The following is a 23,315-nucleotide window of genomic DNA, read 5'->3' as shown; positions in this document are numbered from 1 at the left end:
AAGAACCCAGGGGCAAGGGGAATAAAGACGCAGACCTACTAGAGAATGGACTTGAGGACACAGGGAGGAGGAAGGGTAAGCTGGGACAAAGTGAGAGAGTGGTAGTGTATATATTGACATACATACACTACCAAATGTAAAATAGATAGCTAGTGGGAAGCAGTCGCATAGCACAGAGAGATCAGCTCGGTGCTTTGTGACCAGCTAGAAGGGTGGGATAGGGAGGGTGGGCGGGAGGCAGACGCAAGAGGTAAGAGATATGGGGATATATGTATATGAATAACTGATTCACTTTGTTATAAAGCAGAAACTAACACACCATTGTAAAGCAATTATACTCCAATAAAAATGTTTAAAAAAAAATAATTACCCCTAAAAAAATAAATAAATAAACACAGATGAGGCAACATTTATTTGGGGGTCACTGAGTAGTATTTAAGTGCCTGACTGCTAGGTGACTAACTCTTGGGCCAAGCGTGGCGTTTATTTATTGCCAAAATGTTAAAAATAAAGGAGTATATGACAAGTATAAAGAAATGTGAGTGTCCCTTTTTTTTCCTAATTAAGTTGAGTTTATTTTGGAATAGAGAATAATTTCAGTTATGATTGGATTGGGAGCAAGAAAGAATACAAAGACTATCATAACGTCCGGGCTTGAGGACACTGAGAAAAAGTAAGTGAAGGGAACAAGGCTGTGTTTGTGTCATTCTTGAAGTGTGAAGCAACACGTGCTCATAGCTCCCAGAATGCCTGACATAGACCATTTCACAAATCAGCAATGAGTTCTAGTTCTTTCTTCTTTGCCTTTCCCATTCTTGATCTTAGACTCCGAATTTTACAAAATACAGTGTTTTTTTCTTCGATATTGTCTCTTCATCATTAATTTTGTTATTTTTGTTCGCTTCCAAATTTATGAATTTAGTTTCCAGGTTTAAAAAAATTTTCAAAAGCCCAAATGAGCTTATTTACTGGGGTTCAAGTAGCAAAAGATGATGTCTGCTTTTGTATATCAACAGTCTTAGGTCGTTCAAGTGTTAGTGAAATAACTTTTAGCAATTAACACATAGAAATGCAGATTCACCTAAAGTGTTTTCTTTTTTAGATTACATTTGAGAAAAAAATCATATTATCTAATAAAAATCATTAACATTAGTTACGTGTTTTACAGAAAACTGTTCAATGAACAGTATAAGAAAATCACTAAATCCAAGTGTAAGTATACAAAAGGTAGAATATTGCTGATCATTCACATTAGACTTGAGGAACCCATCTTTTTAATTGACAAGCTGAATGAATGAATGAATGAATGAAGTGAAAAAATGTTTTATATTACAATTAAACCAAAGCAATAAATAACCCCATAAATTTTGTATTTGCTTTAAGTAACTATGTATAATTGTGTTCAAATGTTTCATTTCCTTAATTATTAAGTTGTTTGAGTGGGTTTTCTATGTTATACAACTGATAGCATTCCAGATGGCAAAAAGAAGGAAATTTATTATTAAAAATTTCTTTAGAGTATTAAGTAAATCGTAATAGAAATTGAGAGTCGTCAGAACTTCAACCCAGATAGCAGGATCTTATCTATATTGAAATATATTAATATATTTGAATATATGTGAGTTTTACAAATTCAAATAAAAATAATTATGGCCTTATTGATGGGCAAAATATTGCTAATAGCAAACTCATGAACTATATATTATGTCAACTATGCAAAAATATTTAATCATTGCCTAATCCTTTCTTAAACCTCCCATTTGTGTGAAGGAATATATTGTCCATAATTCTTCTTAGCTTGAGTTCTGACCACCTTGAGAATTCTGTGGATATCAGATAATTTATATATCACATCTACCTAGAGACTTATGTGCTTCCTTTGACCACTTTGGACATTAGCTAAGTTAGTGCCTGAGTAGTGCTCAAACACACAAACCAGGGCTGATTATTTACATTGGCCTTATTGAGGCTATTGTCCCTGATAAAGAGGACTGGCTTTGTTATTAGTAATTTGTTTACATATGCGTGCAATTCTTTAGACATGCAACAGAAATCTTTTGATTTTAATAATATTAGATGCACACACATATATAATTTTACGGAAATCCGTAATGCTCTAAAACAATGAAGTCTTTTCTATATCTACAGGTGCATTAATCTTGTATATCCAAGAAGGTGTCTCGTAATAACATATGGTTCAAGCCGTAGGATTTAAAAAATAATTATCATGGTCTCAGTTAAAATCAACAAGCAAAAAACATTCTCCAGGAATGTTTCAAGTTTCCGATTTTTATTTATTGCATGTATGATACTTTGCAACATTATATTTCCTTTACACTAAACCAAGAATGATACTTTTGGAACTGATTAAGTAACACGATTAATGTCAAACAATATCCCCAAAATGACTGAGCTTAAAATGCAAAATAAAAGCAATTGGGAGGATTTTAGCAGTTAATCATTTAAGGCTTCCCTTTGAAGAATCATCTTCATTTAATGCTCTTTTTACTGTTTAGTATTCATGTTGTTAGATTGAGTTTATTGTCTAGAATAGATGTTAGACTATAAATGCTACCTTCAGATTTTGTTCTTTCCTAATAGTGTGGTCTCGGCAATATACATATTTTGCTCTTCTGAGTGTTTAATAAAACTCTCTTTAGTATTCTATATATGATTTTGCTCAGCAGGTTTTTGTTATTAAAATGTATATAGTGGCACACAGAACATTTGGAAAATCCACATAAGACCAAACAATCTTATTGTTAGCTTTCAACTGGCCTATTTTGCATGTAATGTCACAAGAACAAAAAGAAGACAATTTCAAATTTTAAGAGCTACCTAGTTGATTAACTCATGAATTTACTGATATAGAATAGAACTTATAAACCCTTCGTGTATTAGATTGGGCTTCAAGCATTCAATAAAACACATTTACTGTGTTCAAGATTAAATCATACATTGTTTAAAATTAATTATTCTTTTTTAATTGCATTGTATAAACAGAAATGACCTGTTAATTTAAAGAAAGTCTATCAGCACAAAATGAATTCACTCATATAAACAAGCAAGATGAACTTGACCTTGTTTGAACTTGTTTTGATGTGGCCCAGATGGTAGGCTACATGCTTGAATAGCAGGCTAAAGCGGAGGAAAAACTCATAGAGCAAGATCTAGATTTATAGCCTTTTGCAAATTCCTACCTTGTATTGTCCTTTCGGCATCTGTTCTGCCGCCACTGCGGTCAGCTTCTATCTCTGGGGTCAGAGAGTCTAAAAGCACAGAAAGGTAAGAGTGACACACATTTCATTTGATTCCCATTGTCCTTTAAAAAAAAAAGCAACCTGTTACTTTGGTGCTGAATTAAAATTACATAAATCTTTGTCATCTTTTAAAGGTTGAACAAAGACTATAACCATGAGAACTATCAGAAGATTAAAATGGATAAATAATACAAAATTGTTCATAAAATGAGATGGGGGGTGGGGAACTTCTCAGATTAATATTTTATTATGTTTCAGTACAGACAGATTTGGTTAAATAGAGAAGCAATGTCAAGTCTCAGATACTGAAGTAACAAAACTGTGGAAGCACCTATGAAATAAAACATTTCCCCCCAACACATGTGACTCTTCTTCCCACCCTGCTTTCAAGCAGAGCTTAATGAATCACAAGCCATAGAAATACACAAAACCACAGACACATGTCTAAAATTGCCTTTTGAGTATTCAGAATGAAAGTTAGTTAGCCATGCATAAAGATGCATCCTCTTACCATTTAAGACCCTGAGACTATCTGCTGAAGCTGCCTGTTTTAGTGTTTGTTCGGCTTGCTCACGCCGTTTTGTCTCAAATTCAAGTGCTTCCTGCAATTTTCTCTTTGCCTTCTTCTCCTTCTTTAGCCTCTTTTGAACTATGGCTAGAAAAGAGTATATGTACATTATTATTTTTTTTAATTTTTGCAATGATCAAATTTCCACAAATGGTCTGTGTTTTATGTAATGTTCTTCTTCTTCTTTTTTTTTTTTTTTTTCCTTGCTGGAATTCATCTGTCTATGCAGAGGAAGTTTAAAAACAGCAACAACAGCAACCCACTTTTACCTAAAATAAATCTCAGTAAAATGTCCAAGGAGGCCAATTTTTATTTAGCCTTGAACTATTACAAGATTGACTCATTGTCATATGTGGAGGCAGATTTAATGGGAAACTAATTTTAATAGATATTTATATTCACTATAAAGGAAGGCTGATTAAGTAAATTTTGCGGCTTAGTCTCTGCCCTGGAATCAGACTAACACAAAGTAGTCTGAATAGTGCAAAACTTTATGACTCTATCTCTTTATGAAGCATCAATTTTGAGTAGTAAATGGAGCATTTCCCCTATAAATGCTTTACAAAAATGTTGCACCAGCAAAATTTTTAATAACTCTTTCTTGAAATTTTAGAAAATGCAACAAATATTATTGTATATGAGGAGCTAAATAATCTTAATTATTGTTAACACATATAAGCAGATTATTTTTGGATGAAGCTATTGCAATTTTCTTAGAGATATTAATAATTTCTTCATAGCAAATATATATGCACTGTAACATATTTCAAGAAAGTTTTACTTTTACTCTGCAGGAATCTGATGAGTATAAAACTTCACTTCTACTTATATAAGAAAGTAGCTTATGATACAAAAAGTTAACTATGATGAATTTTTCTCCTACTGGACAATTTAAATATTTGTATATAACATGTAATCAATAAATAATAACAAATGTTCCTCACAAAATGTGTGTTAACTGTACTTTCATACATACAATAATTGATCATTGTTTTAACTTTTATACTATATATAAAGTAAGCAATCAGCATATGGAAATCATAAAAGTCCTTTCTTTGAAATAATTTGCTCTTGGATAGTTGATAAACATTGTGGATGTGAATGTGACAGAATCAGTATTAGAAAATCCTTCTGGTAGAGTTAGTCACAAGAAGTAATCATTCCAAGTTTATTATATGATTACTTACTACAGATTAAAGAACATTTTTTATTTAGCACAGTATTTACTCAAAATATAAAATAAGGTAATAATGGTTCATGTAAGAGTTTTACTTTCAATTTCTAATTTCCACAAATCCTGTTTTTATAATCATTATTATTAAGATGGCAGACCATTAACTTGTCTAGTTTATTGTTGCTGGTATTATATATTAACAGAAACTGTATTTTATCAAAATGTACATTGAGTACAGTCTTATAAGAAAAACAAAACTGGTTTCAAATAAATGCTAATTTCCTTTATTTAATAGTGTGAAAATCATATGCTTATCTTAACAGAATTACTTGCCTACTCTTTCTCTTTCCAAAGATGATTGTTTATAAGTCCCTTTGAAAAGAAACAGTAATTTCTGAATTATTTATTTGGATTGTGTACTCCCATGGCACTGAAAGCTCAATATCCAGTGCCCTGCCATAGACCGCTCACTGCTTCCTCCTGTGTGACTGAAGCAAATGGGATTGCCATGTTCTCTCTTCAGGGTAATATGCTGCTTCAGTAGACACACTCATAATAAATAATTACTGATAGTTATTACTCTTAATTTGTTGTTCATAATTAATTAAATGGGAGGTGTATGATGTGATCTGTGAAACATTTTGCCCTATACCTCTAGTGGTTAAAGGAATAAAACAGAAAGAGGGGGCTTCCTTGGTGGCACAGTGGTTGAGTCTGCCTGCTAATGCAGGGCACACGGGTTCGAGCCCTGGTCTGGGAGGATCCCACATGCCGTGGAGCGACTGGGCCCGTGAGCCACAACTACTGAGCCTGCGCTCCGCAACAGGGGAGGCCGCGACAGTGAAGAGGCCTGCGCACCGCGATGAAGAGTGGCTCCCGCTTGCCGCAACTGGAGAAAGCCCTCGCACAGAAGCGAAGACCCAACGCAGCCAAAAATGAATATAAAAATAAATAAATAAAATGCATTGTTAAAAAAAACAGAATGTAAATCCTCCAACAGTTGTGAACCAACAAAATTCTGAAAGTCTCTCACGTAACCAAAAGGTTACTTTAGGAATTCAAGGGTCTGCTTTTAAGTCTTCTAAAAAAAAACACACTTCTCCAAGTGAGAACAAAATCAAGACATGGCTATCTCATGGAAGATGGTTCCACAGAATGAACCATGTTCACTTAGAACATATCCTGCTATCAATGTTTATCTTGTTTTGATTACTCTAGTATCTAAATCTATGTGAAATCACATTATTTAGAACAGTGCTATACACCTGGGGTGACAGTTTCCCAAATCAGCCTCATCCCAGGAACCCACGAGCTGTTGCTTCATAGTAACTAATGAAAAACCATTCAAACTATTTTAGGAAGTCCTGCCAGTTTTGAAAGCAAAACAGAAAGAATGATTTTTAAATGACCATGTCAAACATATCAAAGGAGAAAGTGTGGAGTATTTATAATGGGTACTTATTAAATGAGAAAAAAGGAGCTCCCCCTTCTAGAATACTGAGGAGAACCTTAGACCTGAGACAAAGGGGAAGTGGTTGTAAAGAAAATACTCTTCGATTTCATACATAAAATAAACACACAAATATGAATGACCTTCAAAATTATCTATACATGCACTGTAAAGTGTGTAAAAAGAAGCAGTTCATAGATTGATAATATCATTATTTTTACCCAATAAAAATTCATATCAGTTTCTACTCTGATGTGTATTTGACCTTGTTGGATGAAAATGAGGCATTCAGAAAGAAAATTATACAAACACTCAACTTTGGTCATTTGTTCAGATATTCATCAGTCTCCCATTTCAGTTGATAAATATCTTACTAAATCTGCTTCGCTTGAATAATCAGTATTTTCTATTTTAGCTTTATGACTTTAACTCAAGTTTTTCAAAGGGCAATTGTGAATGAATATAAAATTTTTCTTCATGGCTGTCATCTTATCAGAGCGCCTTCTTATCTTAAAATTATGAATTTGTTAAATGCTGTAAGCAATAAAAATTATGTGATTAATGATATAATTGATATATTTCAACCCCTCGAGGTATGAACAGAAGAGAAACAATGTACTTTGGAGATTAAGAAGCACAGTAAGCCCAGGATTCAAATCCTGCTCTAAAATTTAGCTACAAGTAAAAAGAAAAAAGTTATGGTCTCACAGTAAATCACGAAACATAGTATTGTTATGTTGAATATTTGACATAAAGTTTTAGACTTAGTTGGAAGTTTGAAAATACCTCTATTCTTTTGTTCCATCGCCAACTGCTTCTCAAGTGTTTCCCTTAATTCTCGTTCCCTTAAAAAATCCATCTTCAGTTCTGTTTTTTCAAGTTGAACCTGTTTTTCTTGAGCTCTGGCATTATCTATGGCAACTTTCAAGAGCCCCTGTACAAAGAAGGTATTCAGAATTGTAATATTTTGGTATGAAGCACATTTCATTCATTACTTTAAAGTATTTTAAAAGAGAACAACCCACTTATCAAATTCTTTGACTCCTGTTGTGCAGTCACTCTGTACTCACTAGGACAAATACTATAACTAAAGCAAAAATAATCTAAATTTAATTAAACTATTTTAGGAAGACAAATATTTTTGGCATGCAGGTTCAACTGCTTCTAATTAGAATATCTAGATTTAAAACTATATGAGGGCAGCACATAAGCGTGTCTAAGAAATAAATACCGTAGAGAACATTAGATTGGAGCTGTTCCACGTGTAATTATCTGACATAGTTTATATAACCCCACGTGATGCTGTCAGTACCCACCTATGGCTCAGGGCTCATTCTCTACCACTCCCTACTGAGATTATATGCGACACCAGTGGCCTTTCGTTTCTCAAGGCACTGATTTGTTTCTGCACCAGGGACTTGGCTCTTTCTGATCCCCTCCTGAATGCTTTTCCTCCCGAGTTTTGCATGGCTTATCCTTCATTCATTGCACGTTTGTTCCGTCACCACTCAAGAAAGGCCTTCTCTTCCCACCCTATCTGGAACAGCCCTCCAAACTCACCTGCTTATTCCCTCCTTAAAACTCTTCATAGCATTATTATGTAATATTGTCATATATTTATTCATTTAGTGCTTTATGTTGCATCTTCTCCGCTGAAATGTAAGCTCTCTGAGGCAGGGACATTTTCTCTCATTGGGTACTACGTCCCCAAAACCCAGAGAGTGCCTACCATAGAGTAGCTTTTAAAATTTTGATGAATAGAAATCATAATACTGGTATATTTTTCTTGAGCTACATAGTATGTGTAAGGGATCCAAAACTTAGTGGCTTAATAGTGCATTATTTTTAAAAAGGCAATCAAAATGGCTATAAACAAAGGGTAACTTTTAGGGGACTATTTGACAGTATATATAATAATTCAAGAACATACGGTAAAAGCAAACTATATTTATTTATATAACATAAAGTCATATATATGTAATTTGACGGTATACTATTTAAAAAAATTAGTAGTATTCTGAGGTTTTTGAAAATGAGATTATGAGAATATGTAAAACATATACAAAGCATTCTGCATGTGTTCTAAGATGCTTTAGAAAATTATTAGTAAACTTATTAGCAAAAATTGGAGCTAAAATTTCCATCCTTATCAACTCAGCAATACAAAATGCTGTTTTGAAGAAGACATTTTGCTTTGGTTTGTGAACATCAGAGGCTGAATTTTTCAATTGAAATTAGAAGTGAAATGGAAGTTAGTGCCAATTGTAGATATATTCTAGAATGTGACCCCTTTGCAAGAGACACCACAAGCAGTTTGATTCAGGAATTTCAACGCCAGCTTGACTTGTTAGTGCAATAGGAATGTACCTTCATCTCAGCCCACTGATGTAGCATTGTCACAAGCCATTTTTAGTCTCTTTTCAAGCACATATAAATTATTTCATATTTGTTGTTACTGACCCTGAGTTTTATGGATTAATTCTTGTGATATGAAACAAACCGGAGAATTCCTATGTGGCAGTTCATCCCTCCCTACTCTTTGTTTTTAGCAATAAAACATAGCTGCTAAGAAAACTGCCATCTTAATTCAGTAACATTCCTGTGTATGTTTCTTCTTCATCAGAAACAAACAATTAGTAACAAATAAAAGAGATCATTACATCAAGTGCCCTTTTAGATCACCCCAATTAAAACTTTAGTTTTGCTGTATTTTAATTCTAAGATACCAAATTCTAATTTTCTGCTCCGATTGCTCTTGTTGACTTATCTTTGAAAGATGTACTCTCTGTGCAATGTCTAGAGATTATTTAGCAAGATGCCAATGTTGGCACCACTTAATGTGTTGATTGGTTGTATTATCAGTAGCTGTTTAAAATAAATTACTATTAACTATTATTGTCCTTGGCTGACAAAACACAATATTTTGGCGTTTTTAAATATGAAACAATCATTATGAATAAACATGTTGAATAATGTTAAGCTGCAACTCTAATTTGTGTAATTTTATATTAATATTTGTTGTAAAGTATGAAGTTGCTAAGAACATTTATATTTACTGTTTCCTTTTGTTACTGTTGCTGCTAATGTCGCTAACGGTAATATATTACCTATTCCTGCTGATTATGTCTGAAAAATATTAGCTTTTAGGATCCAATACCCTCTAGGGAGTACTTATAAGCTGTATAAAATTAAGTTTCATTTTTAGACTTTAAATCAGTGCACATCAGGAGTCCAGTGTGAACAAAAATCTGCACTAGAGTCAAACTGATGCATATGCAAAAAATATGGTATTGCCTGTGACAGCTCTGCTGCAAAAAATACAGAAAACCGATTAAATTTCAGTGCAGCAGGGGGCTGGGAAAAGCAATAGCAAGTAGTGTTCACAACATCTACAAATCTCTGGGACACCATTTTAACCATCAACGATAATAGCACTTTCAGATTTGTGTAACTTCTGTAAATTTTCCAGGTAGATCATATGCAAAAGGTCACACTAAATGCTGGGTCTCATGTGGTCGTGCAGTATCAAGCAAAATTCTATGATGACAGTAAAATACACAGGGCTCAAAACGTGAATTTGCTTCCAAGGGGAGTTCAGTTCTCATGATATTTAAGTTGCACCATGACAGTTGCGAAGAAATGCATTTTAAGCTTACTCTATGACACAGCAGTTATTAAAGATAATGGCTGTTTGACCTCAAATTTCTTTTCTATAAGTCAGGCATAATGGTTGTCATAATACACAAACATTTTTGTTTTCTGAAATGATCTACCATGTAAATTAAATTATTTCCATAATTTTTCAGAGAATGAGTCTATTATATATATAATATACATATATATATTTTTAAGGACACTGATTAATCTAGCAATATCTCAACTATTTCTATAGCCTAGGAAGTACAAATATCTGTTTGTATAAGGGGACTTTAAGATATACTGATATGAAAGAAACATTTCTTAATTTGCTAGTTAGATCCTAGAGGAAGAAAAGCTTACTTAATCCATATTTGTATTTTGTACAAATTTATTTCAGAATCAGATGAAACGTGAGGTTCCATGAATGTCACTGAAACTCACGTGCCAAGATTTGTGCTCAATAATTTGCTGCTTCTAATGAGAGTAAATAACCTAGTTGGAGGAGATTTTTTAGCCATCACCTATTCTAACTAAAACCTTTTAAATATTAGAAAACCAAGGTCCAGAAGGAACAGGTGACTTATCCAAGATCCCCAACTAGTAAGTTGACTAAGCCTGGATCAGAACTCCCCAGCTTATTTAACTTTCTTTTTTTTTTTCTTTTGTTTCTTTCCAGGATGGGAAGGAATAGTGTGCCTTGAAACCAGGAACTTTTATAGACAGAAAAAAAATATGATAGCATAGTATCAACTAACACATTTTCGCAGCTCTTGTGACAAAAGATATAGCTATACTTGGTTTAATGCTATGGTTACTGTTCTCCGAAGTTTATTAACAATGAACTCTCCATCAAAAGCACTTCTAGGTATCCTACACTGGATATTGATGTCTAGAGATCCTACAATGGGTAGAATTTCCTAAGTGATAAGAACCACAGAGGTGAAATGGGTCGTCTGTTATTCATAATAAGCCCCTTGCAACTACACCTGAGGTTCTGTTACTAAGTTGACTTTTGGAAAGCCCCTAAAGGATGGGTGAGGTTCAAAGAGCTTCTGGATTGGTCAGCCTGTGGAGGTACTGGCTGGGTGGCATGTGCAGAGGGCACAGAAGCTCTATGCCTCATCCCACATACCTTGCCCTATGCATCTCCTCTATCTGGCTGCTCTTGAGTTATACTAGACAAGTCACCTGCTCCTTCTTGATCTTGGTTTTCTCATCTTTCATAATAAACTGGGTATTTAGTAAGTAAAAAGTCTTCCTAAGTTCTGTGAGCTGCTCTAACAAATTGAACTCGTGGCAGGGGTGGTGGGAACCTCCAATCTGTAGCTGGTTGGTCACAAGCACAGCTTATAACCTGGACTTACAATTGACAATGGAAATGGGGGCAGGGAGTGCAGTCTTGTGGGACCGAACTCTTAACCTGTGAGATCTGATGCTATCTCTAGGTAGATAGTGCCAGAATTGAGTTAAATTGTACGGCACCCAGTTGGGGTTGCAGAATTGCTTGGTGTGGGAAAAACTACCAGACATTTCTTGATCAGAAGTGTCAGAAGTTAAGTAGTGTTGGAGTAGAGTAGAGGAGACTTATACAGGAGTATTTTTCTTGTATAAGGACTCATTAAGATTACTCAGTAAATATTAGTTTTTACTATTTATGTTATTATTATTGTTGTTGTATACAATATCAATTAGTAAATACAATATAGAGTCCAGATTTTTAAGAGGTTAATGCTACTCTCTTCATTATAGTAAACTGGGTTTAAAATACTAGCTATATTTTACTGTTTTTTTTATATGACCTCTTTTCACAAGTTGGTAATGGGAACAAAGGGGAGAAGATTAATATATTATTATGATTAAAGATAAAAAGATATAATGTAAGACCAATATATCTGATTCTAGTCTACCCATATTTTGAAGCCAGTGTCCTATTTTGTCGTTTACCTTTTTGAAAAGTTTCCTTCTAATTCTCTTATCTGACTCTGTTATAATTAAAAATATATATTGATGATGCAAATGAAAAATGATTAATTTCTTTGAAATGTATAAAATATAACATTACTGGTCATGACATTGAAATGTAAAGACTGGAATATGTATAATCAAAATATTTTGGTCAAATTATTTTTCACTGTCTTCCCTTAAATATAGAAGTAACAAATACTTCTTAAATACCACAGTTGGATTATGTTTATTTATTAGACCATAGTGAACCAATCTGGGACTGCCATTCATTGCGGTTTTAACATCCCTTTTAGGTCTTCCTTGTTTGTTTAATACCACCACATAGACAAACCATACTGACCCAAACTCCTATCCTATCTCCCCTTATGGCATATATCTTTAGTGCTAACTTCACCCCTAACTAAACTTTATATTTTCTACCTTATTTTACCTTTCTACTTTTTACTTATTTACCTATTCTTATTTTAATATTTGTAAGTCATTTAAAATAATTCTTGTAAATAGGATAAACAGTGTAAATCATTTGTTCCTGGTCCTACGTACAAATAGATCCCAGTTATGCTTTACAGCATGAAAGCTCAGATTGAGTAAGTAGGTAAAATTCTCCTTTCAGTTTGTTCAAATGGTAGTCAATGATCAAAGGTGTCACATCCAGTAAACTGACACTAAAATTCTACTTTCCTCACCTATAATCTCACAGGGAGTTCTCCATAGATGTGTTTGATTAAGGAAGCCATAATGAAAGACTACCCACATTGAAAAAAATAAAATAAAATTCCATATAAAATACATTTTTAAAAATCCTAAAAAGCAAAATCTAGAATGAATCCATATCTCTCACTAAAGTGAAATTGCTGTCTTTTACTGAAGATATCTTTATCCTTTATTACTTTTAATTTCTGAAACACTCAAATTTTAAGAAAGAACTGTATAGTTCTAGGAAGTAGCAAAAATCTGGTGCCTAAACATATATAATATATATATATATATTTTTTCTATACTACATATATTTTTCTATACTATTGATATATATAAAATATATATTTTCTATACTATATATAGTACATATATATTTTAAAATACTAGTCTACAGTATTTTTCCACAAGGCCTCTTTTAAAGCACTAAAAAATAACATTTATGAAAATTCAATTCTGATAACATGTCATGGAAAGGACATTTGTAGTAATCATTGTAAATTTTAAAATTGAAAATTATCAAATTACAGAATATCATGAAATTAACTTATTGAATATTAGAACAATAACTCCTTAAATTATTCTGAAGAGATGTTTGGTCATTAGTTTTTAAGGAAAAATAGAGTCTATGTGCACTAAATTTAAATATAACCCAATGTCTTGGGTTTAATTACAATAGCAAATATACATAATAAACCTTTAGTTTCAAACATGAAATTGTATGATGTAAAAAATATAAACATTTTTAACTCAATTCTTTTTCATTGTCATTGTGATAAAATACCCTCAAAGGAAATATGGAGCTTTAAACTTACCACGCCAAAAGAGTGGTACCATTTGAAACAGAAAACAGAGAACTCCATTATATATAATTGAAATTGCAGAGGAAATTGAGGTAGACAGAATGTAATTACCCAAATTAGAATTTGGGCAGCAAACACATTTATACTGTATGCCCCATAAGCCAGGGTCATGACTGTTTAAACATTCTATACCATTCCTAGGATATTACTATAACTCAATATATGTGGCAATAATAAAAGAGCTAGCATCTATGCCCTTTGGAAAATAATGTGAAGCCATTACTGAACATAAATCCAGTATGTGTGCCTAATGTGTGTGTATCTATATATATACATGTATATATGTATGTATGTATGTATGTATTGTGTGTTTATATTACTGTGCATGGAACTCAATAAGATTTTTCATCTTTATTTTACCTTATGTACACATATGTGCATGCACATATACATGTATATAGGTATTAAATCCATACATATAAATATATAATATCTACATCTAAATACATACTTATATATATGTAAGACTGAAGTGAACAAGCATAATTTATTTTAAATGAAGCATTCTTATTGTAGGTGTTCTAACTTTATCAGACACAGTTTCCTATGATTTGGGACTAGAAATAAATAACTTAGTTTGCCTTGATGATCATCCTATCATCAACTCTTCCTAAAATATACCCTCTCAAGGCTGGTTGGAAGGTTAGAGAGTATATTAAATCTAGAGATACCTTCAATAAAATAAATTATTTGTCTAAAATTTGTACGTTTTAAAACTGAAGTTTTCTTTTTTTTTTTTTTCTTTAAAGAAATAATTCCAATTTGAGGTGATGCAGATATTTCCAGTCTGGGTATTACCGGCCAGGGGTGGGTGGAAAAACACTCCCAAACTGACAGAATTTGACTTAGTGATGTGGTTTTCACACACAATGCAAAGGTCCCTGTGTAAACCCACTCTTCAGATGAGCAAGCTGGTCTACACTGGTGAATGTTTACACAGAAATGTTTCTCTGCTGAAATTGAAATTAAATTACCACTTTCCTGGTTAAAGAGGTTTTAGTTGTGAAGATACAGACACCTAAATGGAGAAATTTAAGTTAAATGCTTAGCTTCTATGGGGTTATATACATAAGAAAATAAATTGTTCCCTTACTTCTCAGAGTGTCCATTTTAAAATGTTGAGGGATATTTTATGCAAGCATTTAATTTGACAAAGGAGAAATTCATTAAAAACTCTACCTTGGAAAACAATAATATGGGCCAAATTTTGAAAAAAATAAGTTTTATGTTTATTCTAAAATATAATCAATTATTTAGCCTTGATTACATTTAGGCTAGACTGATGATTTATTTCAATTACTGAGGTATAAAACCTTAAAGTTGAATACAGTTCTGGAGACTCTAATTACGTTAGTATTAAAAATGCCATATTAATAGATGAGAAGATATGTTACATTAAAGGCCTTCTGTTATGTCCTTGGAGGGGTAAATAAAATTAATTACATTTCTACTGGGAGAAAGTTTAATATGGTAGGAAATGTGTACAGAAAAATATCACTAAGGATCGAGTGCTTGAGCAAAGATTAAAAAAAAAAAAAAATTACCAGCACAGTATCTGTAAGCGTATGCTTAATACTAGCTATTCCAAGTGTGTTGAAGTAGATGGCAAAAATCTCCATCTGGGGTCCACATGACCACTTCATGTGTGGGCAAGAAAATTATGCTTTCTTTTATCCCAAACACTCCTATTATTTTGGCTCCATGCTCTATGTTATTGCTAACTGTAAGTATTTTTGATTCATAATGTACTGTACGTAAAATATACATCCTGAAGACTACATAGGAAATCCGTGGAAAGTTTTGTATGGCTTTTTGAAGTCTATTCTTTGAAGAAACCCTATTAACTGAAATAAACTTATTTATGAAAGAAGGGATTTTTTTGGATTCTTTTACTTTAGACATATTTGAATGACTAAACATATCATTTCCTCACCGAAAGGCCAGCAGTTTAAAAATAGCTAAATATTTATTAGCACTGGTATACTGTCATTTAGTACATCAGACAAACTTAAACAGTTCGATTCCTCCCATTAGTTGGCAATAAGGAAGGCATTTAGGCAGAATAATTTTTAAAAGGCCTAGGTCATTTGCATCTAAGTTTTCATTAAGGTGTAGTATACATATCTGAGTATTTCTAACCAATTTGATTTGTGTAGTAAGTTTAAAATCTTAAATTGCTAGAAAAATTTCAATACCATGGTTCAGTCAATCTCAAGAGTGGATTAAGCTGGAATAGTATGAATTTGGGAAAAATAGACAACTGAGCCTTCCACGTTCCTTTCTCTCAGACTGTGAAAAAGTCCTACCTGTATGTTAGTCAGAAGGGTCTCTATGGAAGATAATCCATCAGGAAACAGAAAAGGAGATGGGAATCCTGGAGGCAGTGGTTGCCCATGCCCAGTTAGAGAAAGTTTGTCAAGGCTGTCTCTCGCCGTTGGTGTGGAAAGCGGGGTCTCATCTGTATGTGATTGAAACAAAAATATAGAACAAGTTACGCTTGTCTGTTTTTATTAGACCTCCGTAATGGCTTCCCTAGTGGTTTCCAGAACATTTATTGCAAATTGGTTCCTGCTATCAGGAGAAAAGGCTTTCTGCTGAATTTTCTTTAATGAAAAAGCTGTGGAGATACAACAAGATAACATTAATGAGTAACTTTATAAGCCTCTTAAATGCAGTCTCTAATGAAACTGAGTTTACAGTGCCATAGAATCTTTTTAAAACAAATATTATCTCATATATAGTTGTGATAATATATTCAGGCTGACTTTATGGGCACCTTCCCAATTATCTCATTTTAGTTTGTTCTGTTTGGATTGACAATAGGGTATTTCTAGAGCTTCATATAGGAGAAATGCTATGTATATTAGTGTCTCTTTCTCAATTAACCCTTCCTATATATCAATGATTTGCTCAAATATATTCTTAAGGAATCTACAAGTGAATATACAATTAAAACCTTTAATTCCACGACTAAAATAAAAACTGGAATCAAATATATTCTTTCTCAATTATAATTGAATTGTTCAATATCATGAAAACTAAAGATCTAATTCTTTTGGCCCTGAATACCTCTCACCTCATATTGAAAAACTAGTTTTTTAAACATGAAAAAGGGGTCTAAAGAAAGGGTAATAATATACAACTCTCAAAACAACATTTCAAAAATCAAATATAAAACCCTCTAAGATAAATTAACCTTTACTTTGTTTATTGAACATTCTCCAACATTGTAATCAACTTAGAGTAATGCCCAGATACAAATTCTTTTTACTCTCATGGTAAAATCTTCTTATTCAGTTCTTTATTATTTAAACATTTTTAAATAGATAGATATTTGTTATGGTTTATTTTAGTCTATTATATCACAGAGAAAATTTTATTCAGGGTGGGATTCTCAATTTTGTAAATATTTTCATATTTCACCCCAGGAAAATTAATCAGAGCAATATATTTGCACAGTCCTGATAATATCTCTTAATTTTGCAAGTGGCTAAAAACTTCAGCACACTTGCCTTTATGCTTATGATTTGATTCCACTGTTCTTCTGAATCATTTCTTTATTTTTCATTACAACACCTAACCACACAACACCTTTTCCAATTACCTCTCTCTGGGGCAGAAATATTCTGGAAGTCGCCGCACTTCTCTGTCTCTGACTAATGTCAGGACAAGTTAAATTCGTCTCCCTCACCTTTCCACATTTCTCGTTAATGAACCAAAAGGGAAGAAAGGTTGGGGAGGGGAGTGACGGACACAAGGCCTTCTGTTAACTACACTGCTCTCATACACACTCACTCATTCCTTAGCAGTTTCTCCTTCCACTCCCTCCTCTGTTAACTTACTGACAGATGATCTGAGGCAGCAGGTACTAGAAGAAGAAACAGAGCTAGCAGCCTGCGTAGGACTCATTGTGTTCTTTTTTTTTTTTTTTAATCATTCTTGTCACCAGGGTTAAAGAAAGCCCGCAGTGCAGGGGTAGGGCTACTATGTGGCTAATATGATCAAGGTGATCTTGGACACCATTTACCTAGCTGTCATAAATTACTCCTCCAGACCAAGGCTGCTAGCGCTTTCTCATAATAGCTCTGCAAAGGCGCTTGTTAAACATCTATGTGCATGTGAAATTGTTTAAGAATAAAGAGCTATATTTTTTGATCAGCATCACCTTAGCTGTCACATGCTAAAGAAAATGTGGCTTAATAGATCATGGAGATAATAATTGCTTGTCTCTTGAAGAAAGGCATAGAACCAGACGACCACCTGAGTTTGCTTTCAGCATTAGAGTCTATGACTCCACAATTCTTAAAGGTTGTCCAAGCAAAAAGCATCAGATGTATGTATACACACACACACACATTTGATTATAAGTTCCATAATTCCCATGACTATTTGACTTAACTTCAATACATTTATGCTTGACTACGTTTGGCTGTTGTGTGAGTTAATCCATTAATCACTCATGATATATACATTTATATATGTATTTACTTAATATTACCAATATCTACTTAAACAATGTACTAGAAACTGGAGAAGTGACATTAAAAAATACAATTTGCAAGTCTTAAGAGCTCATCTAGACCCTAGTGACAGATTCCAGTTGCAAAGTAGCTAATTCTTATAGTTAGTAAAACATTTTGTCTTCCATCATTATTCTGTTAGCTACTCCAATTTTTTCCCAATGTAGGATTAAAATTGTTCCTTGTTTACGTGTAGGTATATGTGGGGTGTGTGTGTGAATGTCATTTTTTTTTTTTTCTGCAGTTGCTTCAGTGGAATGCTCATCTTGGTCCTTACGGCTTCAGGTAAGTGTGAACAGACTATCATGTAGTATGGTATTATGTGATTAGATTCATTTATTTATCATTTTATATGGTTGAGATACTGCATAAAGCCACTTTAACTCAATCAAATTTAGGGCAAAATGACAGCTATAAAGGAATGAAAAAAGAGTGATTCTTAAGATCAATAAACATATTTGAAAAGAAGACAAATAAATTAATCAAAGATCGAACAAAACAAAAATATTCCTTTGGGCTTCAAGACCCTACTGTCTGAGAAAAAGTTGTCATCTTGTGGCAATTAACATCATAGAAAGTCTCAGTCTTCCTACAAAGATAGTAAAATTGGGAACACAGTTATTCCTTTTGAAATAAAAGTGACCTTTGATATCCTAAATGTTTTAAGAAGATTAAAGCAAAAGTTTGAGAAGCCAGACAACGTGGAAGAGTGTTTTGACATCACATAATCTCCACTGACTTCAAACAATGAATGATGATGCACAAATTCACAAAACACCTATTGCAGTTTGATATATCTGTACATTTTTTAAGGTTTTATCTTTAAAAGAAAGTTAGCTTGTCAGATGCTATTCTCTTTGAATTATTATGGCATTTGACAATGTAATCTCTGTTTTTTGTTCTTTGATACTATGCTTTTAAATAATTTTAAATTTATGGAGAAGTTGCAAGAATTGAACAAAGAATCCCTATATACTTCTGTAGTGTATTGAATGGTAGCCCCCCGGCCCCCACTATAAGTCTATGCCCAATATCTGGATCCCAGTAATTCTAGCTTATTTGGAAAGAGGGTTTTTACAGGTGTGATTAACTTAAGAATCTTGAGATGAGATCATCCTGATGTAGGATAGGCCCTAAATCCAATGACAAGTGTCCTTATAAGAGAAAGGCAGAGGGAAATTTGAGAGAGACAGAGAGGGCCACAGAGAAGAGGAGGAGGCAAAGTGGAGATGGAGACAAAGATTGGAATTTTGGGGCCATAGTCAAGGAATGCTGACAACCACCAGAAGCTAGAAGAGGTAAAGAACAGATTCTCCTTTTTAGCCACTTGGAGGGAGCTCATCATGCTGATACCTTGATTTTAGACCCCTGGTCTCCAGAACTGTGAGAAAATAAATTTCTATTGTTTTATTGTGGTAATTTAAAATGAATTTCTATTGTTCTATTGTGGTAATTTATTAAACCAACCCTCGGAAACGAATTTAACTCCTTCCTCAAATTCAACAATTGTTTACATTTTGCCATATTTGGTCTTTAATTATTTCTCTGTCTCTCTCCGTCTCTTGCTCTGTGCATGTGTATGTATGTCTGAACCATCTTCCCTCTTTTATCTTTAAGACTTCACTGCGTATTTCATAAGTACAAGGGCATTCTTTTTCATAATCACGGTATAAAATCAGAAAGAATAACATACATAGAATACTATTGTTCAACCAAGAGTCCATATTCCAATTCCATTACCTGAGATGTTTTACTATAAAGACTTAATTAATAAATAAGTATTTTAATTTACTTGACAAGTACTTGGGAAGTATTTTCTCTGAGCAGGTGGCAGGTATATAGTAGCCTACAGGATGGCCTCTGATGATTCCTCCCTGCTGTTATTCACATTCTGTATAGAACCTTCCCCTTAGTCTGAGTTAGACCTAACAAACAGAATAAAGCAAATGTGATGGGATGTCACCTCCAGGATTCAGTTGTAAAAAGTCTGTTTCCATCTCTCTCTCTCCCTTTCCTTATATTTGCTGCTATGGAGGAACCAGCTGTAATGTCATGAGACAGCCCTGCTCAGGGACACAGGACAAGATACAGAGGGCTGCCAAAAACCACATGAGTTGGCTTGAAAGTAGATTCTCCTTGCCCAGTCGGTCCTTTAGATGAGGCTGCAGCCCCGCTGACGGCATAACTGCAAACTCTTGAGACCTTAAACCAGAGGCATCCAGTTAAGTTGTACCCAGATTCTTGATTCACAGAAATCATGAGATTTTAAATGTATGATGGTTTAAGCCACTAAGTTTTGGTGCAATTTGTTCCACAGCTATAGATAACTAAAACTGTGCACACTATTTTCTGAATACATTGGGATGTATAATGAAAATAATTCAGTGTTCAGTTAGTAACAGCTACTTTGGACATGGGACAGCTTCTTCAGGCTTCAATGTCCTCAATTTTAAAAAACTAGCAGGTTGAATGAGACAAACTCTAGTATCACTCAAATCCAAAATTACACATTCTCTATTACTCCTTATAAGAAATCATAAAAATTAGTTAAGTGGAAATTTCACTTATATTGATTGGAGGGTGATAATGCATCAATTTGGAGTCTGAATTTCAATATCTTAATTACAAATTCCAAAGAGTTATGGATATCTAGATAACATCTGAAAAAGAATGAGTCACACAAACGCAAAATTTCAGAGAAAGCTGTTGATTATACTTAGGTTTACAAACTCTATTTTATAACGAGTCAAATTATCTTGCTTCATTTCATCAAATTAGACAATTTGATAAATTCTGATAAAATTTGAAAAATTTATAAGACAGTCACTCACAACACTGTGGATTGATGCAATGATGGGACATCTTCCTAGGAATAAAGTAAGCACTTTTGAAAGCTGCATTAACGAGGGCATAATCTTTTTAAGTACTCCACATCCATAGGGGTCAGTAGTTATGCCAGTTCTCTAAAGAGTTCTTGTTGTTTTTAAAGTCCTAAGAGAGAGTGGTTATTAACTTTAAAGTATTCTTGTATTTTAATTTAGTTCTAGGGAACTACAGTGATTTTCTAAAGGAAAATAGAACAGCACATATTATAAACTAACAAATGATTTCATCTTTTGACCAGAATAAGCTACTGATTAACATCTTAATAATTATAACAAATATAATTATGACAATTATAACAACACATAATCAATTAACATCAATTAGAACATAAAGGACAATATAAAGAGAAATTAAAAAAAGAAGAAAATATTTTAAAACCCCAAAATCAATAAAGTATGAAAAAATGATATTTCATTCTTCTCATCATTTCATCTCATGATTCTACTCATATTTTAAGTCACTTATCAATAAATGACTATCACTAAGATTGATGCCGCTGTAAGACAGGCTTTTTTCCATCCAATCTTATCACACATAACAATTTAGCAGGATATCCTAAGGAACAATGTTGTTTGAAAAAGTAATGAGCCTCTACTTTTAAAATGTTTTCTTTCCTGTTAATAAAATCTAACTCAGTTGTTATTTTCATAACTAATCCCTTTGGGTTTGAATTATATATTCGCTTTCAAGTTGTGTGTGTGTGTGTGTGTGTGTGTGTGTGTGTGTCTTTGTCTCTGATATCTTTTATTATATCATAAGGTCCAAGTAGAAAAATACTCACTTTTAGAAAACCATACATTCCAAGGGAATTCACATTTATTCATATTAATGTGAAGTAGATAGCAGCAGTATTAAAATGGAAAAATTTCCATATTTAATGTTTACAAGGGATCTGAAAGTTTGCATGAAAATGTTATATTTCTATACTGGTAAAGTAAAAAAAAATGTTGACAAAAATTCTGGAGAATATGGTACTGTTTACAGAGAAGTGAATAATTATTTATAGAAATAAAATTTTTTCTTGGTCATTTTGATAAATTCCCATCACAATTGTATATAAAGTTAAGTTTATTGGTGTTTTTGGAAACTCATCAGCCACATTGTTCAACTGGAGTAGAGGCATGAATAATTAAAAGAATTAAGTACTGGTGTTTAAAAAAAATTTGAAACTTATATTCAAACATAAAACACAGTCATTTAAATTGAGCTCAGTCACACCTCAATCATGGTTCATTCCTACTCGAGGCACTCTGGATTTAATTTGACAATAGGAACTAATCATTCTGATGCCACAATGTAATCTTAAATCAAAAACTAGTCACAAACTTTCATGTATCTATTCTAATTCTTATAAGATATCCAGGAATATCACAAAATAAGTCCTATCTCATATTTAAAATTTTAAGCCCACTTTCCAAATTCTGGATTTAAAATTACTCTATTTTTTTACATAAAATGGTTACCATAATGTGATACAGTTACAGTAAAATGAAAAGGAACCCAGGCTAGATTCAGAAAGTGTGAGTTTAAGTCCTGGTTCTACCAAGTATTAGCAAATAATTGAGCAAAGAATCCATCTCTTATGTTCTATGAGACTCATTTGGTCTATTTATTAAAACGATGACCACAGACTGAAAGGACTATAGTTCAAATCCAATTAGATTATGTATATGAAAGTGCTTTGTGAAATATAAAATGCTAATAAAGTATCAATAATTAAGAAATAACTAAATTTATTAGAAATTTCCTATTGTAAACTTGGCTTCAGTGTGCCATGGAGGGAATCCTAATATTGTACCATGAGCCATAAGCCTGTGGTTTCTATATTATTTCTCTCTAATGAGCCTTGTGATGACAAAATATCATGTTGATAATAAAATTACTACTGTATATTATTACAGTTGCCGTATATAAACTAAACCTGAGTTAGTTCAGTGAACAGTTAAAATTGACTATGATAGAAATAACTTGAGAAAGGGCCAAAGAGGATAAACTAGTTTACTGATCTCTCTTCAGGTAGCAGGTCCTAAAGAAAATGGGTAAATTGACTTACACAAAAAGAAAATAGTAAAGATTTTGGAGAAATAGACTGAAAAGCATAAAAACACTTAATTGCTTGGATATACTGGAAGCAATATTAGAACTCTGGATTTCAAGTTTGGGTAAACAAAGGAGAAGATTTAATACTCAAAGGAGATCATTGTTAAGTGCATGTTTGGCAGGATGATGGAGGTGTGCTAAGAAATACACCAAGCTCACAGTTCTGCCTGATTTAATGCATAAAGTATTTATTA

The 23,315-nt window shown here is 33.0% G+C and overlaps 1 protein-coding gene across 3 annotated transcripts in view; it reads right to left on the bottom strand.

Annotated features, from left to right (window-relative positions):
- The window catches only part of DACH1 (dachshund family transcription factor 1), a 410,071-nt gene that overhangs the window by 36,801 nt on the left and 349,955 nt on the right, over positions 1-23,315 (bottom strand). For 2 of the 3 annotated variants that reach the window (XM_082434858.1, XM_082434857.1), the window contains 4 exons: positions 15,922-16,073; positions 7,239-7,386; positions 3,772-3,915; positions 3,201-3,269 (listed from right to left, as the gene is read on the bottom strand). In XM_082434858.1, coding sequence (XP_082290984.1) covers positions 3,201-3,269; positions 3,772-3,915; positions 7,239-7,386; positions 15,922-16,073 — 513 coding nt within the window. Of the gene's footprint in view, positions 1-3,141; positions 3,270-3,771; positions 3,916-7,238; positions 7,387-15,921; positions 16,074-23,315 lie in introns of those variants that run through there. The other variant, XM_082434856.1, reaches the window with a different exon arrangement.

This window comes from Balaenoptera physalus, assembly GCF_965194825.1.
Source record: "Balaenoptera physalus genome assembly, chromosome: 18".
Taxonomy (NCBI): domain Eukaryota; kingdom Metazoa; phylum Chordata; class Mammalia; order Artiodactyla; family Balaenopteridae; genus Balaenoptera; species Balaenoptera physalus.
Note: the sequence above shows the minus strand (reverse complement) of the source record. Positions and strands in the feature narration are given on the sequence as shown.